The sequence below is a fragment of the Panthera leo genome, chromosome B4, assembly GCF_018350215.1.
Source record: "Panthera leo isolate Ple1 chromosome B4, P.leo_Ple1_pat1.1, whole genome shotgun sequence".
NCBI lineage: Eukaryota > Metazoa > Chordata > Mammalia > Carnivora > Felidae > Panthera > Panthera leo.
In genome coordinates this window covers 10495610-10523160 of record NC_056685.1, presented here as the reverse complement: position 1 = coordinate 10523160, position 27551 = coordinate 10495610, and the positions used below count along the sequence as shown (strand labels likewise).

Here is a 27551-nt window from a genome sequence, read left to right as displayed (position 1 = left end):
TATTATATAATTCCATTTACATGAAACATCCAGGGTGAATCTATAGAGGCAGAAAGCAGGATGGTGCCTGCCAGGGGCTGGGGAGAGAGGAAATAGAAAGTTAACTGGTTACTGGGTATAGAGTTTCTTTTTGGGGAGATGCGTATGTTTTGGGATAACATAGAGGTGGTAGTTGAACAACCTTGTGAATGTATTAAATGCTACTGAATTGTTCACTTTGAAATGATGTATTGTATATGATGTGAATTTTACTTCTGCATCAAACAAATCTTACCATGAATGAGTCAGTAGGAGCAAAACACACTGATGTATATTTAACACTGAGCTACCAAGTACTTTCCAAAATTGAACTAATAAATCCTCTGATTGTGAGCTCAACTTTCAAAATTGATACGGCAGGAAGCATTGTTACCTGAAGTGTAGGATGTATTTAGAAGGTAAGATGGCTAAGGCTTTAAATAACATTGCCTCACGTAGTGAGAAATTTAATTTCTTTTCAAGGATTTTAGTCATCTTTTAGACCTTGTGAATACATCAACGAGAGAGTTTCAGTTTGGTCTTAGGTGTTTGCTGTTCGTATGTCTGACATCTAACACACCCCAGTCTCCATTTTCAACAGAGAGCAGGCTTCAGGCTCAGTGCCCTCTGTGGGCAATGCTATTGAAGTGGTCTTCATACTATTGTGTGGTTTTCTGTGTGTTCATTTTTTTTTAATGTTTATTTTTGAGAGAGAGAGAAAACTCAAGTGAGGAAGGGGCAGAGAGGGAGACAAAGGATCTGAAGTGGGTTCTGCATTGACAGCAGAGACAGTGAGGGGTTCCAACTCACGAGCTGAGCCACGACGGTCCTGACCTGAGCCCAAGTGGTCGCTAAACCTACTGAGCCACCCGGGCGCCCCCTGTGTGTTCATTTTTACTTTTATCTTCCATTTATGGTACATGACATCTGCTTTCCGCTTCAGTGATTTGCATTATACTTTAGATAGCGATGCAAATTTTCCTATTTAAATTGACTTAAGTAGAAATGTGAGCCACCTTAAAGAGAGACAGTATGTAAATAATACAAATGGTATGAGGACTTGGGGGAAAAAATAGGACTCGGATGAGCATTGGGATAAAGCATCACACTCTAGATTTGGAATATGAGCATCCGAGTGTCTCACTACTCAGCCAACTCTGGACACGTCACTGAGCTCTCTGTGCTCAGTTCCTGCTTGCCTCGCAGAACCTTACGGCAGATGCTTTACACATGTAAATCACTATTATTAAATTATTTGTGTTGGGTATCATCTGTATCACAGGGGCTGCGTTTCCCAGAGTCCTTTGCTAGCACCGTTCTGATAAGGTGTTCTGCCAGTGAGAGGCACGCCTGGGATCTGAATGGCATAGGGAGCCTGACATTGTTCCTCTGACAGCAGTGGCTGACATAAGGGTTTGACAGACATGCATATGTGCCATGAAGCTAGACTCCAGAGAGTACCCCTGGCAGTTACCAGCTTCTAAGCTGCAAGGCAGCTGTGGCATTGGCAATGATTTCGTGTCATTTCCTGTGACTCCAAATTCTGGGTTCAGCAGCTTCCTGACACCGATCGGGTCCACAACTGCTGTGGAATAACTCAGGACTCAGTGCTGGTCCCCTTCCCCCCACTCACCCTTTCCCAAGATTTTTTACCTCTGATTCCCTGTGTTAAATATCTTCCTGCTGGTAATACCTTGAGTAGTTTCTTTTTTTCTCACGGAGCTCCAAGAGAGATATTAGTTTTGTTGAACATGAAAAAAAGCTTATATGTAATAATAACACAATAAGACTTGACATTTGTTGAGTGTTTACTAACTGCTGGTCATTGGGATAAGCCCTTTGCATGTGTGGCCCCATTTAGTTCTCTAAGAACCCTATGAGGTAATTTTTATTACTGTCTTCATTTTGCAGAGGGGAAAACTGAGGCAGAGGGTTTCTCTAGGTGTCAGAGGTGGCAAACAGTGGAGAGGGGATTTGAACTCAGGCTGTCTGAATCGAGTGTTCAATGACCCCACGTTAATATCGCCCCACCCCTGTGCAAAAAAAAAAAAAAAAATGTTATTTCGGGTCTCTAATAAAGTCTACTTCAGGTCTGAAGCTAAAACTGTTTTGGAATTCAGAAGTTTCGGTTTCTAGAAGGGTGACATAGCACATACACTGCATATTACTTGAGGGCAGCATAGGTGGGAGCTGGGCCAGGGCCTTGTCATCAACACGCTGATGGTTCTGTAATAGGACGAGTGTTCATATCAAATAAAATAAAGACCATAAACAGCCAAAGGAAAGTCCAGTTGCTACCAAATGAATCTAGGTGCCAAACTTAGGTGGGAAAAAAAAAAAACAAAACCCTTTTTGTTTCCAGAGCTTTTTAGATTTCATAAGTGCTGATTAGGAATTATGGGCCTGCAATCTTCATAAAGCATTAGCAAATAGAAAAGAGAAGCTGAGTAGATTAAAAAAAATTTTTTTTTCCATCTATTGTCTCATTTTAATTGAACCTTTAGTCTGGCTACTTGTGACCGCTCCTTTCCTTTTTTAGCCAAAGCATGTGGGTGGGGACTTACTTCATGTCTGTGTAAGTCACATGTAATTGCAAGTGTATTACTTTGCAGACACAGAAAGGTTAAGGTTGTTATGTTGTTTCATGGTGTCCAGAGAGCCACCCCCCACTCAAGGGAAGAAGCCAGACAACATCAGCCAAGAACAGGCCATGGGATACCTCAGGATCCTTTACAGCTCACCTTGTTCTTCTTGAACTTGACCTTCTTATGCAGCATTTCTGTAATTTTGATGAAGTTATTTATTAAGGTCTTAGCGTACATATAGCTAAATATAGCTTTATCAACTTTATATTTATTTATTTATTTATTTTTTATTATTTTATATGTTTGTTTATTTTCGAGAGAGACAGCAGGAGCGGGGGGGGGGGGGTCGGGGGAGGGTTGCGGAGAGAGAGGGAGACACAGAATCCAAAACAGGCTCCAGGCTCTAGGCTCTGAGCTGTCAGCACAGGGCCTGACATGGGGCTCGAACATCATGAACTGTGAGATCGTGACCTGAGCCGAAGTTGGACGCTTAACCGACTGAGCCACCTAGGTACCTCTAAGGAACTTTATTTTTATTTTTTTATTTTTTATTTTATTTTTTAGCAACTTTATTTTTAATCAACGTGTCCCAGTTATCAACATGCGGATAACAAAGCAGCCTGTTTCAGTGACTTACAACAACAATTAATGTTTGCTCTTGTGGTTCCACGGGTTGACTGCGCTCACCTAAGACGTCCTCATTTGGGGTTTCTCATGGGGTCGCAGAGTCGGGGGTCAAGGCATCTGAGGGCTCATCTGTGCTGGATGTGCAGGATTGTCTCACCTGCGTGCCTAGCGGTGGAAGCTGGCTATTGGCTGGGGCTCAGTGAACGTTGCCACTATTGTGGCCTCAGCATGGAAGCTGAGGGACGCTGGGTGTTTCAGTCGGTGAAGTGTCTGACTTCCGCTCAGGTCATGATCTCATTGTCTGTGAGTTCGAGCCCCACGTCGGGCTCTGTGCAGACAGTTCAGAGCCTGGAGCCTGCTTCGGACTCTGGATCTCCCTCTCTCTGCCCCTCCCTGCTTGCTTGCTCTCTCTCACAAATAAATAAATAAAAACATTAAAAAAATATTAAAAAACAAACAAACAAACAAAAAAAACCCCTGGAAGCTGAGTTCTGGGAGGGGGTGTGCTAAGGGTAAGTATTTCAGAGATCCAGACAAAAGCTGTAAGACTTCTCATCATCTGGTCTTAGAAAATATTCAGTGTCACTTATGCCCTATTCTTTTGGCCAGCTCAGATTCAAGAGGAGGACGATATACAAAGATGTGAACACTGGAGTCATGGTTCACTGGGGGGACCATCTTTGAAAATTAGCTACCACACAACTTATATAGATTTGTGTACACAAGGGTTTAAAAGTTAATTAGAAACCCATACATATAGAGGCAAAAGTTTTATCACCCTAAATTGAGGACAAAAATGCCTTGCAATCCTACCTCATTTATTTCAATATCTTACAGTTCTTTTTTTTTTTTTTTAATGTTTATTTTTGAGACAGAGCATGAACGGGGGAGGGTCAGAGAGAGAGGGAGACACAGAATCTGAAACAGGCTCCAGGCTCTAAGCCGTCAGCACAGAGCCCGATGCAGGGCTCGAACTCACGCACCGTGAGATCATGACCTGAGCCGAAGTCGGACGCTTAACCGACTGAGCCACCCAGGGGCCCCTTACAGTTCTTTTTTTTTTTTTCCAACGTTTTTTATTTATTTTTGGGACAGAGAGAGACAGAGCATGAACGGGGGAGGGGCAGAGAGAGAGGGAGACACAGAATCGGAAACAGGCTCCAGGCTCCGAGCCATCAGCCTAGAGCCTGACGCGGGGCTCGAACTCACAGACCACGAGATCGTGACCTGGCTGAAGTCGGACGCTTAACCGACTGCGCCACCCAGGCGCCCCAACAGTTCTTTTTAATACAACTCTGTTTGATGAGATTTAAAAAATAAAGGGCATGACATCTAAGATGTGGTCAAATGGAGACTTTAAAGTTGAGCAGGCAGAAGCAATTCTCTAAAGCTATAAAAACATAATGAGACACTCTCCAAATGGTATGACATCATCGTAGGCTTCTGGCAAACCATGATAACCATTTTGTTCTGTGAGCAGGGTGGCTGGTGAGCAAAAGGGCAGAGGAGATAATGAGAGGTGGCCTTTGTAGTTGAAAACTGGTCTTTCTTACTTACTTGTGTGTATGTGTCACAGACCCTTCTGAGCATATGATGAAAGTTAGAAGACTTCTGCCCAGAGAAAATGGGTATCTGTGTACCTTTGTTCCTTCCTCTCTCCTTCCCTCCTCCTCTTTCTTCATTCCTTCTACAAGTGTTTATAGAGAGCTGGTCTTGTACCAGACACTGATCTGGACCAAGAGATAGAACAGGGAAGAAGACAGATGAGTTCCCCAATCTGTGGCATGGACGTTCTTACGACAGACAGAAACAACCCCCAAGTATACCAATAAACGGACAAGACAACCTCAGATAGTTGTAAGTAACAAATTGTGTACACAACACCTTGCATACAGTTTTATGGGGTTCACAACCCTTCCGTGAACTTTTTCCTTGCTCTGCATCAGTAAATTACCTTTTGAACCAAAGGATAACTTTTTCGTATGAGCAGCGTGGACGTGGTTGTTGATCCCCCATTGCTTGTGTAGTTACACTGGGTGCACAGATACTGACTGGGCTGGTTTTTTCCCCAATAGTGAAGAACAATTATATGCAGTCTCACTGGAGGTGACTTTCCTAACCAATAGGAGAGCATTGCTTCCTTAGGAAATTTCAGAAAGTATTGCTGCTAGTGAGGATGAGAATGTGCACAGCAGAGTTTGCCTCAGCTTTTTTGTCCCCTTCTTCCTCCCGTCCCTCCTTAGGGACCTATCTGTTACCCCTATTAAAAAGAAATTGAATGGATCAAATAGCCACGGATTCACATTTGAATTCTCAACTTACAGGAGACTCAAAGGACCTATACTTTCATCCACGTTGTAAAGATGGCAGTGAAGGATGATTTGCTTTGGAGAATTTTTTTTCTTCTATGTTCTATGTTCTTATGTTCTCACCTCCAATTGTACTTCTGGCTTTCCAGAAGTTATTATGGCATTCCGTGGGTGCACTCTTACCTTTGTCAACATTTTACGTATTCCCATTGTCCTAACTCCTAGCTTTTGAAAAAAACGAAAGGCCAATATTCATCTATCTTATTTCATTATAGTACACAAAATGTAGTTCTAAACCTTTGGTGTTTGTGAAATATTTTAATTGGTAACGTGAACCGATTCCATACTTTTTTTTTTTTTTTTTTACTTTTTGGTGCTTTATTGATATCGAGCTTTTACCCTTTGTATTTTAATATCTGGCATTTCACATTGGAGTGAATAGAAAAATGCAGTGCATCTGACAGAATTCTTTAGGGGTCAGCAAAATATGGCCTTGCGGGTCAAATCCACCTATTTCCGTGAGTTTTTAGTGGAACACAGGCACATTCATCCTGTTGTATATTGTCTACTTTTGCTCTGTTTACTACGTTTCCTCTGTATGAAAAAGTTTGTGCATCCCTGGTTTAGAGGAAAAATGACTCTATCTTTATTTCCTTGACAATCACTGATGTAAATTCCACGTTTATCACATGCCACAGATAAGTGAATCTGCACGCCTACCCCAGTGTGAAGCCCTACACAGGGGATCTAAAGACAAAAATCTGTGTTTGTCGTTTAACAATACCTCCGAGATGCTTAAATATACAAAAAACTATAGCAATTCCCTGTAATTATACCTAAGAACAAATACTAGTTTTATACTGAAGTGACAGAACTCACTGGTGACACTCTGACTTGGGGAAAAATGTGGGGATTTCTGAACTTGAACTGTACTATAGAGTCAGAGGGCTATTATTGAAGCATAAAATTCAATCAGTGGTGCTCATAATTAGGTCCAAAATAAAGTTAAAAAAACTTACCCATATAAGTTGTGGAAAAACCTATCTGAAATTTCCACTTTATTTTGCCAAATATGCCTGAGGCCAGGGTTGTTCATTCCAAAATCACATTTACTAGTGACGTGGGGTTCCTGTTGATTTGCAGTGATGTCCCTTGAGTAACATCTCTTGTGTATCTCTGTGGTTCCCAAGGTCTCCTTAAATGATGAGCACTCAGCCATAAACATGGCAATTTAATTCAATAAATATTTATTGAGGGCCTACCATGTGCAAACTGCTGGTCCAATACGGGCTACAAAGCTATATGAGCGGCGGGGCTCCTGCCTTTCAGAAATTCAGGTATCTCAGTTTGAGTAATCGCTAATCAGAGCATTCCAGAACTTTTGGAGAAGTGTTTGGGTACTGAAAAAGTTTCCTGCATCCTGCCAACTCTTGACCTGTTTTTACCGCAATTCATATATCAAACTATTTATGCCAGTTTTGGATCAGGCTTATTAAACACCTGTCTTCACAAACCTGGTTTAAGTGAATAGCCAAAGGGAAGTATAAACTTAAAGAGTGTAGGAATAAGATCACAATACTTGTAAGCTACAAGGAACCTTGGAGACTATCCAGGACCCGGTCTTACGCACAGTTATTAAAGTCTGCATCCTTCAGCAGAGTCTGTGACCCCACCTTCTCTGTCCATCCCTCTGTTTCCATATTGCACACAGCACCCAGTTTTTTGGTGTCTGTTTTCACCAGCTGGAAAAGAGATAATAACAATGGTGCAGAGTTGCCAGCTTTAGTAATTCTAGTTCCTGGAATCAAGGACAGGAAGCCTTTGTTATTTGCACACCCTAACTCTTCTAGCTTCTATTGAATAAATCATTTAACTGTCAGCTAATTACAGTGTTGGAAAGTTTACATCATTCACCTTTTTATGGCACCTCTTAATGGAAGACTCTGGAGATTAAAACTCTTGACAGTTTCCATGATATAAAAAAGGAAAGCTGACCTAGAGAAAGATGGGACAAAAGATGAACATTTGGGAAGTTTTAAGCAGCAATGGGATCTGAGACAGTAGCCTATTTAAAGCAGTGCTGATTGGAAGACCTAAAGTTCCTGGAAAATGACAGAAATGTGATTTTTGTTAGAAGCAATACCTTTTTATTTAACGATCATTTTGCACTTACTACCAGGCACTTGCTTGTTCCAGGTGATAACTTTACGAGGCAGGTACTACGATTATGTCACTTTACAGATGAAGAAACTGAGGCACAGAGAAAATTAGAGTGCCCTAGCTCTGACAGCTGGTAAGATGGGCCCGAAACGAAACGCGCGGCAATGTGGCAGCAGAGAACGCGCTCTAGGCCACTACTCTACTGACTTCAGCCCTGAGCTCGCCCATCCCTTGACCTTTCCAATTGGACGGCTTAAGTGGGTCGTTTCCGCGCCGTGCCTCGAAGCCTCGCTCCAGGTCCGGGGTCTGCAGTGCGGCGCGGGTCCTCCCTCCCTTGCCGGCCCGGGGTCAGAGGCGCCGCTTCCCGCCCGGGATCCCGGGGAGCTGCGTCCGCACCCCGCAGCCCTGGAAGCGCGCCCCCGCGGCCGGCGGGAACGCGGGAGCGGCGCGCACGTGCCGCCGGGAAAGGGCCGCCCGGCCGCGCCAAGATGGCGGCGGCCGCGGCCGCAGCGGCGACGGTTGGCGGCGGCCCGTGAGGCGGGCGGGGCCGGCGGCGCGGAGGCGGGGTCCCGGGCGAGCCGCCCTGGGAGGCGGGGGCCGTTTCCATAGCGGCGGCAGGAGGTGTCGCGCCGGGGAACTTCCTGGTTCCCGGGCTCGGCTTCGCCGGGAGCCTCTTGGAAGGGAAACAATGGGGCGGAGGGCACTGCGGTAGCCGCCGCCGCCGCGCCGGGACCTGCTCGGCTGCCCCGACTCCCCGCTCTGCGCCCCGCCACAGCCTCCGCCGACGGGACCGTCCGGAGGTAACTTCATTTCTTCATCTCCCACCGCAGGCGGCCGGCCGGCGGCGGCGGTGCCGGTCTCCGGGGTTTCCTCCGGGCAGGGACTCGGGTTGGCCCCGGGGAGCCGGACGCCGCCATTCCCGGCCCCGGGGAGGTGGACGGAGCTGCGGCTCCCCGCCTCAGCTCTTGGGGGGGTCAGGCTCGGGGAACCTGTGCGGGGCCGTCCGAGTGCCCCCTGGAACCTGGATCGTGGGGCTCTGCGGGAGTGATTGGCAGGTTGGCGGGCGCCGGGTGGGGGGGGGGGGGCGCTGGGATGCAGGGGGCGTGCGGGGAGGGTCTGCGGCGGACGCCGCGCGAGGGGACCTGGTGGCGGGTGAAGGGGCCCGGTGGAAAGGACCCGGGTCCTCAGATCCTGGGGGAGGGGAGCCCCGCCGCCTCCCCCTCCCCCCCGGAGCAAGCTTCGGTCCCCGAGAGACGTGTCTGTCTCCCCTGCAAGTTTCACTTGCGTCCTGCGGAGCCCAAGTGGGCAGGACTGAGGCGAACTTCGTTCTTTTAAATTACTGCCTTCGTGCCGCGGAACTTTCTTTCGGCTCCGCAAGCGGAGGATGGGGTGAATGAGGGAACCGGAGAGCCTGGAAATCTGTGCGCCTTTGCAAAGTTTGCAAAGTAGTTTGCAGCTAACAGCCGAGTGACGGTGCGGCAGATCTAATGCGTGAGAATGGTTGCTCGCAGGTATTTTAATGCCAGGAAATGCGAGGAGTCTGCGAATCCACATTTCTGTAAATTGGAAGACAGTTCTATAAATTGAGAATTGCACTCTCCCCGCCTCCTCCCCTTTCCCCGCATTTTAATCCACAGTTGCTTTTTCGTCAGTAGACTTTGATAGGAGTTAAATGGGTCCCTTATGGGACTGGGGAGGATGTTTGAATTGGGGCACTACCCAGTCACGGGAAATAATGTGACACAAATGGGGGGAAAGAGAGTGGGGACACGATCTTAAATATTTTGCTTGCTGGAAGAAAGTGACTTTAATCCTATACTAATCCATTTATAAATGGAATCAAGTCTCTGGGATACACACTGAACATTTTGTAGCTCCGAAAAGTTGGACAGAACTTTAGAGATCACCGTGGCCAACTCCCTCTATGTGTTGAATCTCTGGGAAGTTCTAATGGAGGGAAGTCAGGGTACTTTTTCCTTTTGTAAAGTCATTTTAATAAGAATTCAGTTCGCCAGCATCACATGAACAGTGGTGTATTTACTTGTATTTCTCTATCAGACCCTCAAATTAAGAAAAAATATTTATGAGTTTGCTGTTTCTGATAATAAAGTTTGTAAACATAGTTTAGGTTTTTACTTAGAGTGGATGTAGATCCTGTGTGGGATTCTACCCACGCAATTGACATATGTCAAACGTACATAGGTCAAAATATAACAGAAAAAAATTATGCTAATAGAAGTATAAATTAATTTTTAAAGGAAAACAGGTATCCCGAGTTAACAGATTCCTTTGCTGATTAAAGAATTAGTGAGTTGTCTCAAAGGCATGTGAAGAAGCATCGTTTGCCAAACATGAAGAATTTGGGCCCGAGTCTTGGTGTTTGTGCCTACTTACTGTTTTTAGCTAGCAGTCAGACTCCCCGGTGCACTTGTTTCTGATGAGGGTAGCCCATTTCCAGTTATGACAGTGCTTCGACGTGAAATACCTCCTAGTGAGGACAACTGCCACTGGTTATACAAGCCAGTAAGTGGAAGTGTCAGCTTTGCCACCATCTGTCAACTGGCTGGCCATCCTTGGAGTTGTGGGGAACGAAGACAACTTCCTGGCATGGCGGATTCAATGTGGGCCTCCAGTGCCTGGCAGAGGTTGTACCGGTCGGCCGTGGCCGCCACGTGCACATCTATCTCAAGTTCCTGTTACGTTTTGCAGCCGGTGAACGTGACTGAGAAGGAGGCCAGTAAATGAAAGCTAGTGGCAGATTGAAAACACAGTTAACTTCGGTTAACGTGCACTAGGCATGTTAGTTAAGGCAGTTGGAAGCTGGCAGAAGACTTAGCCACAATACTAAAACTTGGGGAATTGGTGCTTCAGTTCGAGAGAAAGAGACAGGTGATTGCATTCTGGTTTATGTTTGCAATTGCACTTTAACCGTGCTTGTTTTGCTTTAGTGCAATGGCGTTGTTATCAACAGTGTTCTGACCGTTTATTCCTGGAAAGTTTCAGTTTGTCCCTTCAGGGTGATTTTTGAAAGGCATATTGGCATTTAGGTGGGATTCGCTGGTATTTAGAGTCTCTCTCCCCTCCGCCCCCCATTAAAAAGTATCTCACTTTTTACAGTGGAAGTCAACAAAAGTACTACCAATTTGAAAGAAATCTGTCTTCTGGCACATTTCATTATAGTACCTGGGGGTCACAGCTTGGGAATTAGAATTGCAGACACTTGGATTCTCAACCGATCTATGCCATTTCCAGGCTATATCATTTCATGCAAATAACTTAATTTTTGAGGGCTGTTTTCTTTGCAAAACTGGGGAGAATCGTAAATTCAGATTTGTTTGTTCATCCAGCAAGTGTTTCTCCAGTGCCTTCCGTGCCTCAGGTTAGCTACCTTGTTTTCAACGATGACAGGGAGATAGGTTCTTTGAAGTACTGGGAGCTATAAAACCCAGGAGCAAGGAGACTAACCTGACTTGGGGGTGGTTGGGCAAGCTTCCCTGAGCCAGGGACTCCTAGACCTGAAGGAATAGGAGGAGATAGCAGGTGCAGAGGGGAGGTGAGCGGGTGGGACGCTGTGAGGATAAGACCAGAGCATGCGCACGGCCACGGCGCCTGAAGAGACTGCTGTGAAGGTTAGAGAAGAACGCTTGGGTAGGAGTTAGCTCCCCACACGGCCCGTCGGCAGCCGCGTTTGGTGTGTGGAGAAGGCTCTTGGCACCGCGTGCGAGCCCCCTGAACGAAGGGCTTGGTCTTGCTCCTCAGCCCTCGTGGAAAGGGAGTCCGTGTCGTTGACTCTAACGCAGTAGACCTGGACATGCCTCTCTGTACGCTTTGGGGTCTCGTTTTTTAATTCTGGCGCTGTTCACTCTCAGTTTTTAAATCTGAAAGGCGGGAATGAAATAAAAAGATTCTTTGATTTCTTTACAGAGAGAGGCTATACGATACGAATATAGTATTTTGATATAATTTTGGTAGCATTGTTTCTTTGCGAGAGCTTAGGCTACCTTAAGATACCTACCTCTCACAAAATGGTAGTAGCAATCTACCGTAAAATCAAAAAATATTTATTAAGGGGCGGGTAGTTTCATTTGCCTATAGGAAGGTCAGGAGTTGACTCTGGAGTTTCATATCTCGTTTGCTTAAGTGTTTTTGGCTCGAAATAGATATTTGATTATTCTCTGACAGAGGTACATGTTGCACCTGTGTCTTGCCGACATTGATGTCTGTGTAGAAAAAGTTATAATTTTATGCTGGAATTTTCCTTTCACTAAATTAGCAATGAATTAAAAATATTAGAGTAATGTTTTTTATGAAAGAAGTGAAAAAATATTGTTTTTGAGTTTCTTAATATATTAATTTCAATAACTTTACATAGATCAGTAATGGCAAATTAATATTTTATTATGGAACTAATGCAGTATTTATAAGCTAGTTAGCTCTCTGAGCTTTTTTGTTCTTGTTTCTTCTTATTTGGTTTTTGGACATTTTAATGCTTGGTAGCATATCTGTGGTGAGAAAAGAGAAAGTGAAATAAGATTTCAAAAAGTCAGTCGCAGTAGAAAAGATTGGTCAAAATTTATAAAAGTTAGGTATGTGTGCCAGATATTTTTGTGTATTTTGCTGATGACTATTACAAAAATGAATTGGCACTTAATAACTTTACATTGACATAAATATTTAAAAATTAAAAAAATCTACTTGAATTCCTTGTTTTCCATATTTTTTTCCCCTCATTCTACCTTTGTTTTGGATTCTCTTTGTAAAAATAATTATTCCATTTACTCCTTTTTTATTAGCGTGGGATCATGTGTTCTTTTGCTGTTCCTTTAGTGTTGGCCTACGAAATTCTGATAATGTTTTCTCAACTTACCAAAGTATAATATTGAGACTTCCACTCTTTTTCCTGAGATTGTGAAAGGCCTTTAAAAACATTTAAGTTAATTTTCTTTCTTTCTTCTTTTTTAAACCCATTTCGTTGTCACCATGTTTTAAAACGCATATATATTTTAAACCCCAAAGATATATTTCTATTGTGCGAGCTGGGGAGGAGCAGAGAGAGAGGGAGACACAGAATCCAAACCAGGCTCCAGGCTCTGAGCTGTCAGTACAGAGCCCGACGCGGGGCTCAAACTCATGGACTCTGAGATCATGACCTAGCCGAAGTCACACGCTTAGCTGATTGAGCCACCCACGTGCCCCTCTTTGGCTTTGTTTCTATTGAGAAGTCAGTCATAGTTTATTGCTTCTGTCTTGGTAATTGGTTTCTTTCTCAGGCTATTTTTGAGATTTTCTTTTTGGATTTCAAAGAATCCTCCCTTTCTTGCTTGGGGAGTATACCTTCCGATGTCTTTCATCAGTTTTGGATAGCTCTCAGCCATCATCTCTTCCAATATTGCTTCTTCCCCATTCTGCTTCTTGATCTTTCTGCGACTTCAGTTCCACAGTGTTAGACTCACCAAATCCTCTGTGCATTTCACTTGCCTTCTGTATTTTCCATTCTTTTATTTCTTTTCTGTGCTGGATATTTGTGTGTGTGTGTGTGTGTGTGTGTGTGTGTGTGTGTGTGTTCTGTCTTCCAGTTTACTAAGTTAGTCTTCATCTAATATGCTCTTTTTTCTAAGTTGATTTATTTTGAGAGAGAGAGTGCGAGGCTGCACGCCCTTAGGAGGAAGGTGGGGCAGAGAGAGAGAATTCCAAGCAGGCTCTGCACCTTCAGCGCAGAGCCCGGTGTTAGGGCTCAGTCTCGTGACCCGTGAGATGATGACCTGAAGCGAAGTCAAGAGTTGGACTCTTAACTGAACCATCCAGGCGCCCCACTGTCTAGTATGCTCTTAAATGTTATTCTCTGGGTTCTTAATTTTGGTTAATTGTATTTTTCATTCTAGAATTTCAGTTTGGTTCCTTTTAAGTGGTCATGTCACTTTCATAGTTTCTAATTCCCTATCAAAAATTTCAAGCTCTGTACATACCTCTTTGAACAGGGTGAGCATGGCAACTATCCCCTGGTGGTGCAGATTTTTTCTGTAGTCTTTTATTTCTCGAGGGGTCTTATCTCCTAATGTTCCTGCCTGTCTTTGATTGTATACTGTTCATTCTATTTGAAAAAATAGGTCTAGAAGTAATTACCGATTTAGGTAAGGCTTTTTCTGTTGCTTTTGCCAGGCACTTGGTCTTAACTTTATTCAAATTAAGTTTTTTTGAATCTATGCAAGGATTGGTTTAGTTTACTTCTGTAGTATACCTTCTGGGATTCAGCCTTATGCGGTCTTATTCCAAAGTAGGGGATGGCTCCCTTGGAGGATCTTGTACTCTGACACTTTGGCTTCTGAGTCTCCAAGGCCGCCTCCATGCAGTTTAGCCTCTCAGGCATCTCTTGATTAGGCAAATATTTCCAGGAGGGAAGAAACCCCAATGTGCCACGCATGCTCTGCCCTGTCCTCCCGATTCCTTGTTAGTTCTTTGATCACCATCCTTCCCTACTTTTTAAATTAAGGTATAATATACATATAGTAATGTGCACAAATCTTAAATGTATATCCTGAGGAGTTTTTGTAAATGTATAATCATACTCAGATCAATATATAGAACACTTTCGCCACCCCAGAAAGCCCGTGTCACACTCCTTCCCAATCCATGCTACCTATCTTCCTTGCCTTGGGTAACAATTACTCAGTTTTCTAGCACCATAGACTAGTTTTACGTTAAAAAAACTCATTTATTTTGAGAGAGAGAGGGAGTGACCAAGCGGGGGTGGGGGGTGGGGGGGATGGGGAGGGGCAGAGGAAGAGGAAGAGAACGAATCCCAAGCAGATTCCGTGCTGTCAGCACAGAGCCTGACATGGGGCTCGATCCCATCTCCCGTGAGATCATGACCTGAGGTGAAATCAAGAGTCCTGCACTCAACCGACTTGAGCCACCCAGGTGCCCCTAGTTTTGCATTGCTTGTTTTTTGTTTTTGTCGAAATAGTATCATACAGTGTACATTCCTCTGTGTCTGATCTGGCTTGTTTCATTCAATACTGTAGTCTGTCAACGAGATTCAGCTATGTTGTTGCGTGTAGCGGTAGTGTTTCTTTTTCATTGCCCTGTACTTGTTCTAGTTACTGGGGCACCTAAAAAATTGCCTCAAAACTCAGTGACTTAAACAATGACCTTGATTTCCGTACAAAACTGTAATTTGAGCATTGCTTGTTACAGCTGCATTTGGTGTCAAGAAGGGCTGCTTGAAGGCTGGGCCTAATAGTGTTGGAAGTTTTGCCCACGTGTCTGCCGTTTGCGGACCAGCACTTAAATGTGGCCTGAGTGTGCTCACAGCCTCGTGGCAGTGTTCCAAGTGCTAGCGTCCTCCACACACATGCAGTGGGGAGAGCGGTGGAGATCCTGTGAGCCAGACACATGCTGTATGTCCTCTTATGACTTGGCTTGGAAACTTAATGCAGTTTTACTTCCACTGCATTGTATTCTTTGAGGCAGTTATGAGCCTGCCTAGGTTTGAAGAGCGGGGGAACAGACTCTGCCTCTTGATGGGGAGAGAGAAGAATTCTGCCCTTGATCTTAGCCAAAAGGCCGAGAAGCAATGGGAGAGATCAGATTCTAGAAGAGCATGTGAGACCAGAAATGTTGTGGTCGCCATTATTGGAAAATATAGTGTGCCATAGTAGCAGCCTCATACACAAGCCTATCACAATTTATTTATCCATTCTTTTAATACACATGTGAATTATTTCCAGTTTGGGGCTATTGTAATAAAGCTGCTGTGGACATTTTTGTGCGTGTACTTTGTTGGGTTTATGCAGTCCTTTCTTTTGGAAATACCCCTGGGCACGGAACTATTGAGTAATATAGGCAGATACATATTTTGCCCTACTAGTTACTACCAATTTTGTCAGTGTGGTTGTACCAATTTATATCCTCTGATATTTTTAAGAATTAAAGAAATACATATATTTGTCTAGCTTTTTGATTGTATTTAAAACAAGAGGCTTGGTGTGTAATCTGTGGTCTAGTTTTATTGGAAATGTAAGTTGTATTTGAACGTGTATTCAAATTGGTGCTAAGTATAGTTACCATTAGCAGACTATCTGCATTAATTGCTGAAGAGAAATTTCTGAAATTTCTTTTTAGAACTTGCTTTTTGGAAATATTGAGCTCCATCCCTCAATTTATATCACATTTTGTTTCTCATCAATGCTTATCATGAGTTTGAATTCTAAAGCTCATTCACCAGACTTGCTTGGGAAATATTTTTCTATTACAAAATCTTTTTCCTACAAAGCTGGTAATTTGCTGTCACCAGGGGTTGCCAGAAGAATGCTCCAGGTTCTTCCCTTAAACTTTCAGGGTTGCTCTTTTGATTACTTCACTACTGATAGTCATTTTAACTTTCTTCTAAGTGTCATTTGAATCTGGCCCCCTCCCACACCCCCTTTTTGTAACCAGCATTTTAGACCAGTTTGTTTCAGCTCATACCTGGTTTTCTGCAATAATTTATTGATTGATCCTACTAATAATGCTTGGGAAGTTAGAATTCTCTTACTCATTGACTTAAGATTAGTTTTTAGGTCCTAAATCTAACAGTGCTAGAAAGAGAACTTAAAAATCATTTCAACTTATTTAAAAATGAGACCTGAAAACAACAACAACAACAACAACAACAACAACAACAACCAAAACTGAATCAGTGCTGGAGTATAGAAGATATTTAGATTACCGAAGCATTTTTTCTGGCATAATCACTTGACAGTCTTGAGTGGTAGGTGCGTTGAAAAGTTTAACTCTCATTTTACAGGTAAAGAACGTGAGTCTCAGCTGTGCCTCTTGCATCTAGGACTCCTTGTATGTTGAGTGATCTTCCTTCAGGGCCCACAACCTACCATCAATTTGCTGAATTCCAATCTTATTGACTACATGAATTTTCCTCTCTTCAACTTGATATATTTGCATCTTATGGCCAGTACGTTTACTCATTTTCATTCACTGCAGGGCCTTTGCATGAGCTGATAGTACTTTTGTCCTGAATTTGTTTGGTTAGTGGCAGGATGGCTGGGACCAGGTTTGTCTTGATTTTTTATACCAAGCCCCTTGAGAAGTTTTTGCATATTGTCTAGCTGGATAAGTATTTACTGAAGGCATGGATGGATTCTTGTCTTTAGAATCTGGAGTTTTTAGCTGACTTTTAAAATGATGCCAGGCCTCTTAAAGTCAGATGTCTTGTATCCTTCGTTTTAGCTTTGATCTGCAGAGCTCGCATTAGGTGCACTTCTCTGATAGTATGTATCAAGTGCGTTAGGCAAATATAACCTGAACAAATTATAAGCCGATTTTTTTTTTAAATGTTTTAAATGTTTATTTATTCTTTTTTTTTTTTTTTCAATATATGAAGTTTAATGTCAAATTGGTTTCCATATAAGCTGCTTTTGAAAGGCCCTGCCTCTATAGCTGTAGGTAAAGAATCTTGGGAAAGGACATTTGTTTTTCTAAATACATAAAAGTTAGCATGTTCACCAGCGTAAAGCTGCTGGAATTCGATAAGTCCTTCTGGAAACCTAGCTCAGATTCTACCTGTAGAAGGGGAAATTAGACCTCATTCTTATCTGATGCTTCATTAACATACACATGTAAACAAACCGAGGAAATCCAATGATTTCACATTTTGCCCATCTCATTCTCTGACCTTATTAGCAGGAAGTGCTGTGTTGATGTAGTGAATAGTGGGTAGGAGAAATAGACCTTTCACTCTAGCGCTGATGGAAGATTTGCTTCACTTCTCTTGAGCTGGGAAAATATTGAAAGTTGTTCAAATTTAGCATTGTATTTCAGGGGGTATAAATTGCAGAAAGAGCATTCTTTATAGAAAGCCCAAGAGTTAGGAAAGTATAGTGGTGAGACTTCCTGTGTCAATGAATAGTGACTCTAATATTAACTGAAGTTGTTTATCTGGAATGAGAAGACATTACCCAGTACGTATATGTGTGCCCAGCATATGTCTTTGAACCAATGAACTATGAATCTGAATTAAGAAAGAAAGATACTAGAAATCCTCTAATGTAAGTTCCACGGGGCCAGGATCTTTGTTTTGTTCTTGGCTGTGTCTGCAGGGCCTAGAACACTCCCTGGCTCATAATAGCTGCTCAGTAAATATTTATTGAATGGATAGTCAATTTGTATATTATCTGTTTGTTTTAAATTTAAAAACCCAACATTAATCATTTAAATATTGCTTTATAATCCTTTGGGAAATAAATTGTTTGAGGCATCATTTCTGATAATTCTTGTTGGACATTTGAGTTGTTTATAAATTTTTTTGCTGTCATGAATCAAGCTTCAACAAAGGAAATTTTCTTAAGCTCTTTCTTGGGCTGGTAGTTCAACACATAGCAATGTTGTAAAACAGGCTCTAGGAATTTCTCCTAGAAAATGAACTTGGCTTGTGCAACTCTGAGGGTGAGATCAGAAGCTTTAGTGATCAGACGTCTGAGATCAGGTAGCACCAATGATACAGCTCTGAGTAGGCCTGCTGCTCTTACACATGTGGATAATGTCTAATCCTCAGTCTTTGCACGTGAAAGCTCTCTTGCAATTTGTAGTGGAACTGCCTATCACTTGACTTTGTCTTTTACTTTTAAAGAATGAATGAGTCACTACAAATATTTCTGCCTCTTAATTATAGTTTAAACATTCTAAATGCATTTAACTCCTTCATACGGATGGGTACACATATTCTGTTATTCTCATTTATCATCATTTCACTTCTGAATGGCTTGGGAAAAATTTTGCTCTTTCATATTAAAGTATTATAGGGGCGCCTGGGTGGCTTGGTCGGTTAAGCTTCCGACTTCAGCTCAGGTCATGATCTCACGGTCTGTGAGTTCGAGCCCCGCGTCGGGCTCTGTGCTGACAGCTCAGAGCCTGGAGCCTGTCTCAGATTCTGTGTTTCCCTCTCTCTCTGCTCCTCCCCCGTTCATGCTCTGTCTCTCTCTGTCTCAAAAATAAAATAAAACGTTAAAATTAAAAAAAAAAAAAATAAAGTATTATAAAACTTATTCTACAAAAAGCTCTGTGTAATGTGTGTTACATAGGGTCTAATATAATGGTGTCTATAGTGTCCCCTCCCTCAACTTAAGCAATAGAACATTATCGGTATCCTCTTGGATCACATCTCATTGTTCCTCCTCCTCTGTCCATTACTTGTCCGGGGGAACTGTCAGGTTCAACTTTAGGCTCTAGCATTCTCTTGCTTTTCTGTATAGTTACATTGCATATGTATATGTCCCTGAACAACTTATTGTGAATTTTACATATTTTGGAACTTTATGTTAATAGTATCATTGTGTGTGTGTGTGTGTGTGTGTGTGTGTGTGTGTGTGTGTACTCACAAATTTAGTGAGTAAAGCTTTTTAGTAAAACTAAAACTCACACATTTCATTTGCATTTAAAGTTAATGTCCTTGCTCTCTGCATTAGTCATCTTTTGCAGTAATTATGCTGTGTAACAAACCACTGCAACATTTCAGGGCTGTGAAAGGACAGACATTTATGTCTAGCTCATAGGTTTGGCAGTCTCTGCTGGGTTTGGCTGGGCTTGTCTATAAGCCTTGGGTTGGGTTCAGTTATGTGCTGGGTGTCAACTCATTCTGGGACCAGCAGCTGTTGGGGTACAAGAGACACGCCAAGCTCAGGGCTCTTAAACCCTCCACTTACAAATGGGATAGTGTCGGTTGTGTCCAGAGTCCAACATGTCATGTGATCAGGCCCCCACATCCATGAGGTGGGGAGTATGTCCCACCCCTAGGGAAGTCACAGTGAGAGCAGTGAGTGAAGGAAGGCATGTGAACAAAAGATAGTATCTGCCATATCTTCCTCTTGAATAACAGCATAAGAAACTTGGAATATTTCCTTTCTTATTACTTCCCTTCTAGATTACATGCTGTTGTTCAGTACTTTCTCTCTCTCTCTCTTTTTTGTAACTCCTGATTTAGAAATCATACCTCTAATATTTGTTTGTGTTTACTCATGTTTACAACTTTTATCTCACCATTCTTTCCTGTATTTCAGATATTCTCTTTGGCATCATTTTCCATATTTGTGAACTACAGTTTTGGAAGCATCTTTAATGAGGATCTGTTTATATTCTCGCCGTTTGTGTCTGAAATTTTCATTATTTTGTCATTTTTCTTGAAAAGTTAGTTTTAACTGTGTTGAGTATATAATTATAGTTAACAGTTTCTTTATTTTAGCTTTGAAGACATTATTCTAGTGTCTTCTGGCTCCCATTGTTGCAGTTGGTAAGTCAGATGTCAAGTCTAATTGTTCCTTCTGTGAGCAATCTGCCTTTGGTTTCTGGTTGCTTTTAAGAACTCTCTGTCATTGATGTTTCACAGTTTCACGATGATATCTCTAGGTGTCAGTTTCCATTTTATTTATACTTTGTGGAATTTGCTGAACCTGAGTCTGTACTTTAGTGTCTTTCATCAGTTCAGGAAAATTCTTGGCTATTGTCTTTTTGCAGATTGTCTCTCCCTCATTCTTGATGTTCTCTTTCGAAAACTCCCAATTAGATATATATATATGTAAAATAGATGTTTTAATCTACTTTTCATATCTCTTAATCTTCCTTTATATTTTTTAATCTGTCTTTGTTGCATCCTGGATGATTTCAGATCTGTCATCTGGTTCATTAATTCTCTCTTTAGCAACATCCACTTTGCTGAACTTGTCTGTTGAGCTTTAATTTTAGTTATCCTGTTTTTCACTTGATTCTTTTCCAAATTTGTTGCCTTCTTTTTTGCTCATATTTTTCATTTCCTGTTGTTTTTCAAAACATTATTGTCCTTTCCTTTTTGATGTATTTGTGATGAGTCTGCTTATTTCTGTCGAATCTTGCTTATGCATAGTTTTAAATTTTGAGCTAATTTTTCCTGTAACTTTGTGGAAATGCTTATGAGACTTGGCTTAAGAGTGCTTTCTCCCAGAGGGAATTTGCAATTGAGGACAATGTCAAACCAGGGCAACTTAATTTCTAGGTTTGAGATTTTTATAATATACAAGTATATGGATTTGAACTTGAAACCTGGGTGAAGGTTGGTTTTGGTTACAGATTTCCAGTGAATACTCCCCTCCCCCTCCCCAAACACAAATAAACCTAGACTCAGGAGAGAATTTTCCTTCAATCTTCCTTTGGGGTAGATTTTTTTCCCCCCCTTACTTAGTTAATTATTTTTGTTGAAGATGTAGTGTTTCAGGTGCCAGGCTCTCTGTACTTATCTGTAGTCTGACTTTCCATGTTGTATCGTGTAAAGCTCTAGTTTTGTCCCAAGCATGACTGTCAGCACTGAAAGCCCTTCAGCATTGTCTGGTAGAATTTTCGGGGATCATGGAAATGTCACACACCTCTGCTAATACAGCAGCCACTAGCCACATTTAAAATGTATGAGGTATGACAAAGCAGTGGAATTTTAAATTTTACATGGTTTTAATTAATTTAAATTTAAATAGCTACGGGCTGGTGGCTGCAGTATTGGACGGTGCAGCGTGGTTATGGGAGATTGGCAATTGCCTGGAAGGCCCGTTGCTGGCATCAGTGCTTACTTATCACCCTTTCTTTGTGCTCCTGTGCGTTTTTTTCGGTCTCTGAGGATTTCTCTTAGTTGCTTATGAGCTTTGCTGTGCATTTAATAGGGTAATTATTGTATTTTATCAAGTATTTTTGATGTCATGTAGCAAGAGGGTTCACAAGCTCTTTGGGCACAAGAATCTCAGAAACGGAATTACCTGACAGCTGTATTTTTAGTTGGAGAGATACTTATCTTGAACGGTAAAAATTGGAAAGTTCACAGTGAAGTAGTGGATGTTCTTCGGAAACTGACCACGAAGTTAGAAATTATGAGGAAGAATTAATTAAATAACTTTCTTTGCCATCGTTCTTACTCTACAAAACATTGAAGGATGCTAAAAGATAAAAATGGAGCTGTAACTAAAGTTTTTAAAGTCTTAACACATGGTCTTCAGCTGCTTGGTGTGAGTGTTTTACCAATACAAGAGCACTTGAATGAAAAGGTATATATATTTATTTAGAGAGAAATATTTTGCAGATGGACAGAAAAAACAAAATGAACTTGAGAGATCATAGGGAACTGTGGTGGTGGAGGGACAGGAAAGGACTTTGACATTCAGTGCTGAAAGTATGTGTTTTGCTTCTGGCTTTAACAGGGCCTGTGTTATTTAATTGGAGGGATTTAAAAATATATAAATAATGAGTCCTAGCTATTTCTCAGGTATACGCTTCTTTTTCCTTCAAAGCCAAATATTTTAGAAACGTGTGGTTGGTTTTGGATATTTATTAATAAAAACACTTAAGACACCTTGTAATAAATTTCTGTTACTTTACGATTTGCTTGCTCTTTTGGAGCCGTAGGTACATTGGATTCTTTTTTTGTTACTTGTATTTTTGTATTGTGGTTAAATACACATAAGACCACCATTTTAACCTTTTTTAAGTGTCCAGTTCAGTGGCATTAACTACATTTACATTAACGTAGGACCATCACCATTCATCTCCAGAACTTTTTTCATCCTCCCAAACTGAAACTCTGTCCCCATTAAACATTAACTTCCTGTCCTCCCCCGCCCCGCCCCCCAGCTTCTGGTACCCACCATTCTACTTTCTGTCCCTGAATTTGACTTCTCTACGTACTTCATTCATGTAAGTGGAATCATAGGGTGTTTGTCTTATATATGACTTGCTTATTTCACTTACCATAATGTTCTCAAGATTAAATTTAATTTTCTGAAATTGTAATTTGTGCTAAGAGTAAAAGAATGGAGATCCAATCGGCTGGTAGTGGAGATTGGCATTCTCATGTACTTCTTTCCATAGAAGATCATATACAGTGAAGTGAATTACTGTTAATTTGATCTCCTGAAAGAATATTATAAGAAACAATAGAATGTGATACCATATGTTGTGGTTTATAATTCTGTTAAATTTAAGTTTTAAAATCATTAAAATTGGGCCTGCTGAGCTTGTTCTAAAATATATTATCTGGTGTTATAAAACCCAGAAATCCTTTCCAGTACTTCTAGAGGTTTAAACTGTCTAAAAGCATCAGAAATTATTTTAGGCTGCCTAGTGCCTGCAGTAAAAAAGAGGATATGGTGGAGTTTGTTTTACTTTAAAAAAAAACATTATTATTTATTTATTTTAAATGTTTATGTACTTTGTGTGCACATGTGGGGGAGGGGCAGAGAGAGCGGGAGAGAGAGAATCCCAAGTAGGCTGTGCGCTGTCAGCGTGGAGCCTGATGCAGGGCTTGATCTCGTGAACTATAAGATCATGACCTGAGCTGAAATCAAGAGTTGGACACTTAAGCCACCCACGTGCCCTGCGTTTCCCCTGAGTTCCCTGTCAAGATGGGTTATCCGTAGCCCTGCTTACCATTCGTGCAGATCAAGTTTTGTCACAAAAAGTTGGAGGTGTCACTTGAAAGAATCTATATTAGGTTAGTGTGAGTACACATTCCCATGTGGAGGATAAATAGCATAGCTCATGTTACTAGAAAATGACTTTAAAGGCCAGATTTTACAGAAATACCCCAGTATACCTACTATGTGAAACTGTGGATTTAAAACAAATTATTTTTTTTCCCTCTTGGATGGTGTGAAAAACAAAGTTAGATTTTTTTCTTCTCTTTTTTCTGTGTCCATTGGGAGGGGATAGCATTTAGAGGAGGAGAAAGAGAGTGTGCACATTATTTATTTTGAGAGAGAAAGCACGAGTGTGAGCGGGGTAGGGGCAAAGAGAGAGATTGGGAGGGAGAATCCCTAGCAAGCTCTATGCTGTCAGGACAGAGCCTGATGTGGGGCTCGACCTCACTAACCTTGAGATTATGACCTGAGATTATGAGCTGAAATCAAGAGTCAGACACTTAACCAGCTGAGCCACATGGGCTCCCCTGTGCCCATTTTATCTTACATGCTTCTGAACTGCGTTGCTGCTTAAAAGAATTTGCATGCGACCTACTTTGAAAGTAGACAGGAGGGTCTACATTTCAAAGTTGCGATTATGCTAAAGAGTTTGAACCAGTGAGTTCAGTTACGAGTAATTTCCAAGTATGTTTTTCTAAGAACTACTCCGTGACATTTTACAGTAATTCCAATTCATGCATTGTTTCATATTTGTCAAGTATATTTATCACCTTAGATGGTAAGGTCATAAATCCACTGTTGATAAGTTTTATTATCCTGGTATTTTTGAGGTTACTATTTTTAGCAATAAGAAAACTTGATATGTTAGGAAGTTCAGTTCTTGAATAAGTATTTGTTCAGCATTTTACAATTATGGGTAGGAGGTGCTACTTAGTATAAAATGCTTTCATGTTGCCATTTAGGAATTAAAACTTTTTTTTAGAACATTTATTTATTTTTGAGAGACAGAGAGCGTGAGCAGGGGAGGGGCAGAGAGAGAGGGAGACCCAGAATCCGTAGCACGCTCCAGGCTCCGAGCTATCAGCACAGAGCCTGAAGCGGGGCTTGAACTCACGAATTGCGAAATCATGACCTAGGCAGAAGTTCAGATGCTCAACCGACTGAGCCACCCAGGTGCCCCACCATTTAGGAATTTTAAATTTAAGATCAAAAACTTTGTTATAAACAGCAACAAAGAGAAAAGTCCCTGACCAAAGAGACTAGACTCTACCAGCGTAAGTGAACTATGAGTAAACTCCTAGATCATCTGTGAATGTTTAATCTACCCTGTGTATCTGTAACATGGGATTGCCTTCCTGTGTCGTCATTCACCATGCTCCAGGGCTCAGCATGTTTGACCTCCTAGTTCCCTGGGAGGGAAAACAGATCTAATAGCCTGAGTGGAACACCATCAAAAAACTTTATATTTATAGTGAGAAACTTCTTGTCACATATTCTGAAACTAACATGTAGATTATGTGTTATTTTAGATTTTTCATACAACTTCTCATTTCCCTTGGGATAATTGGGTTATCTGGAAATGAAAATCATAGCATTTACTGTATAGATAAAGAAGAAAGCCTGTGGGATGGGGGTCAGGTGATTACGTGGCAGTACTATGATTATATGCCATTGCTAATTACAGTCTACAAATCATGCTGTGCATACAGATTTTCATTTTGTAAATTTGTATTTCTCATGTATTTTACATGACATGAGTAAAGTATATAAATGAGACCAACATTATTTCTTCAAAAAATGTTACCCTAACTTTAATCTGTTGCAGAGTCAGTGGTCCTTAGTACTATGCTATATTCTTAATTGATTTAGAAAATAAAGTAACCGTCACTTTCTGTGATTGCAAAAAGTAGTTTATCAGTTTATGAACAAAGCTGTAAATGAGGAAGCACAGTGTAAATGTTATATCAAACCTTAATCTACCTATGGGATTTTATGTGTTAGATTTGGGGAGGCACTGTGCATCCGTAATTATGTTGAAATATAGTATTAGTCTTACTTTATGCCTCATTTTCTTTAATATATTAATCAAGTAAGGCAGATTTAGTTTGTATTTATACTAATGCAGGGTGATGCTTTATGTTATACTGAAGTGAAAAGAACCAAATACAAAATTTTGTATGTAGTATTTATAAAGTATATTTTAATTTTTTTAAATGTGTATTTATTTTTGTGAGACTGAGAGACAGATGTGAGCAGGGGAGGGGCAGAGAGAAGGAGACACAGAATTCAAAGCAGGTTCCAGGCTCTGAGCTGTCAACACAGACATGGGGCTCGAACCCATGAAACACGAGATCATGACCGGAGCCGAAGTTGGATGCTTAACCGACTGAGCCGCCCAGGCACCCTTATAAAGTGTATTTTGAAGAAATACTTACAAAAAAAATCCCTTGAAAGGAACGTGCCCCACGTAATTGGGTAGGTGTAGTGGCATTTTGTGGTAAGAGAATTTTTCTTTCTATTTTGCTGTTGTTTCCAATTTTTTTAAACAATGAAACCATATTTTATAATGAGGAAGATGCCCATTATTAGAGAAAGTCTATAGCAATACCTTTAGTGGTCTTCATTTGATAGTGTATAAATTATTTATGTGTAATCAAAAATCAATTTAGCAGATGCGATATGCTGTCTTTATCCTAGATGGAGTACTTTCTTTCTAGGACTTATTTATTTGGGAAAGGGGGAGGGAATAAGTTTTTAGTAAGTGAAAACCAAGGACACCTGTTTCTGTGTGATAATAAGTTTCTGTGTGATAATTACTTTGTATGTACTATTTGCTTTGGGGGTAACTTCTTATAGACAAAGGAAAATACAAGTGGAATCATGATGTTTTAAAGATTGGTAATTTTTTATATTTTTAGATGAAGGTTTTATATTCAGAAGGTTCTTTTGGAAATAGAAAATTGTTGAAACCAAATTATTTTCATTTCTTTTTAGAAAATTTTATTTTAGGGGCGCCTGGGTGGCTCAGTCGGTTAAGTGTCCGACTTCGGCTCAGGTCATGATCTCACGGTTTGTGAGTTCGAGCCCCGCGTCGGGCCCTGTGCTGACAGCTCAGAGCCTGGAGCCTGATTCAGATTCTGTGTCTCCCTCTCTCTGCCCCTTCCCCACTCGCACTCTGTCTCTGTCTCTCAAAAATAAATAAACGTTAAAAAAAATTAAAAAAAAATTTTATTTTAAATGCTGACCTTTAAAAAGATGATTTCTTTCTCTGTTTTCTTACTAGGACATGTATTCTTCTGAGAAACCTTGGACAGCAGATTTTGGTTTACTATCTGATTGGGACAGCCTACAGAGATATTTCCAGTCATGAGTAAGTGCCCTGTGTTTCATTTCAGAGGCCTGGGCAGCATTTGCAGTGTACTGAAAAAATAGAAAAAGTTTATTATTGGACAAACTGGAATTATGTTACTTCATCAGAGACTGGATACTCTGGTCAGCCCAGTACTGTGTACCTATCTGTATTTAAACAAGGAGATACTTTTTGATGCTTGGTTTATTCTGAAAAGTTAGATATGGTGAGGAAATCTGTGTCATTAGTTTCTTGGCTGATTTAATTCTGTTATCTAAAATTTTCTGTTGACTACTCATTGGGAAGTGACTTGTGAAAAATATGAAGAGGGAAACACTCAAATATAGAGGATAGTCTAGTGGTTGCCAGAGGAGAAGTGGGTGGGGGGAAAAGAAAGAAATATTAAGAGGGAAAATTTAAATTGATTGTAATTAGCAGAAGTTTAATTGTATGAGGTTTGATCATTGGGTAACATGGGTGAGTATATAAGCAAAAAAAAAAAAAAAAATCTATTAATGTCTTTGATGGAATGAAAACCACATCTATCCTGTAGACTTTCCAAATTTGATACAGGTTTTATTTTCTCCCGTAGTGGTTCTGTACATAGTATTTTCTGCCATTCCAGTCTGCTTCCGGCTGTGACTAGGAAAGCTGGGTTTTACGACTTTGTATTAACTGTTTATTTTAGGGAGTGAGGAAAGAATTACGAGTTTTGCCTTGACTGTGATCATATAACAATTTTGATGTATTTTTTAAAAAGTACAGATTTTTTGATTATGGGAACTTTGGAATAGAGTGAGCATTTCCTGCTGGAGTATAATGTTAGAGAGTTTAAACATTTTCACATGTAATTCATATTGATTATCTTAATATGGATAGAGTGTTTTTAAATTTAATTTACTTTTTTAAAAGATTTTTTTTTAAGTTTATTTATTTTGAGAGAGAGAGAGCATGCGTGTGTGCGTGAGCAGGGAGGAGGAGAGAGAGAGAGAGAGAGAGAGAGAGAGAGAGAGAGAGAGAGAGAATCTTAAGCAGCCTCCGCAGGGCTCGAATCCATGAACCTTGAGATCATGACTTGAGCCGC

The 27551-nt window shown here is 41.1% G+C and overlaps 1 protein-coding gene across 2 annotated transcripts in view; it reads left to right on the top strand.

The window, feature by feature from the left end:
* The first annotated feature begins 8411 nt into the window (after positions 1–8411).
* Positions 8412–27551, top strand: part of USP6NL (USP6 N-terminal like) — a 180041-nt gene continuing 160901 nt past the window's right edge. Inside the window, exons 1-2 of one of the 2 annotated variants that reach the window (XM_042944849.1) lie at positions 8412–8499; positions 26402–26488. In XM_042944849.1, the coding sequence (XP_042800783.1) occupies positions 26485–26488 (4 nt within the window). In that variant the 5' untranslated portion in view covers positions 8412–8499; positions 26402–26484. Of the gene's footprint in view, positions 8500–16430; positions 16650–26401; positions 26489–27551 lie in introns of those variants that run through there. The other variant, XM_042944850.1, reaches the window with a different exon arrangement.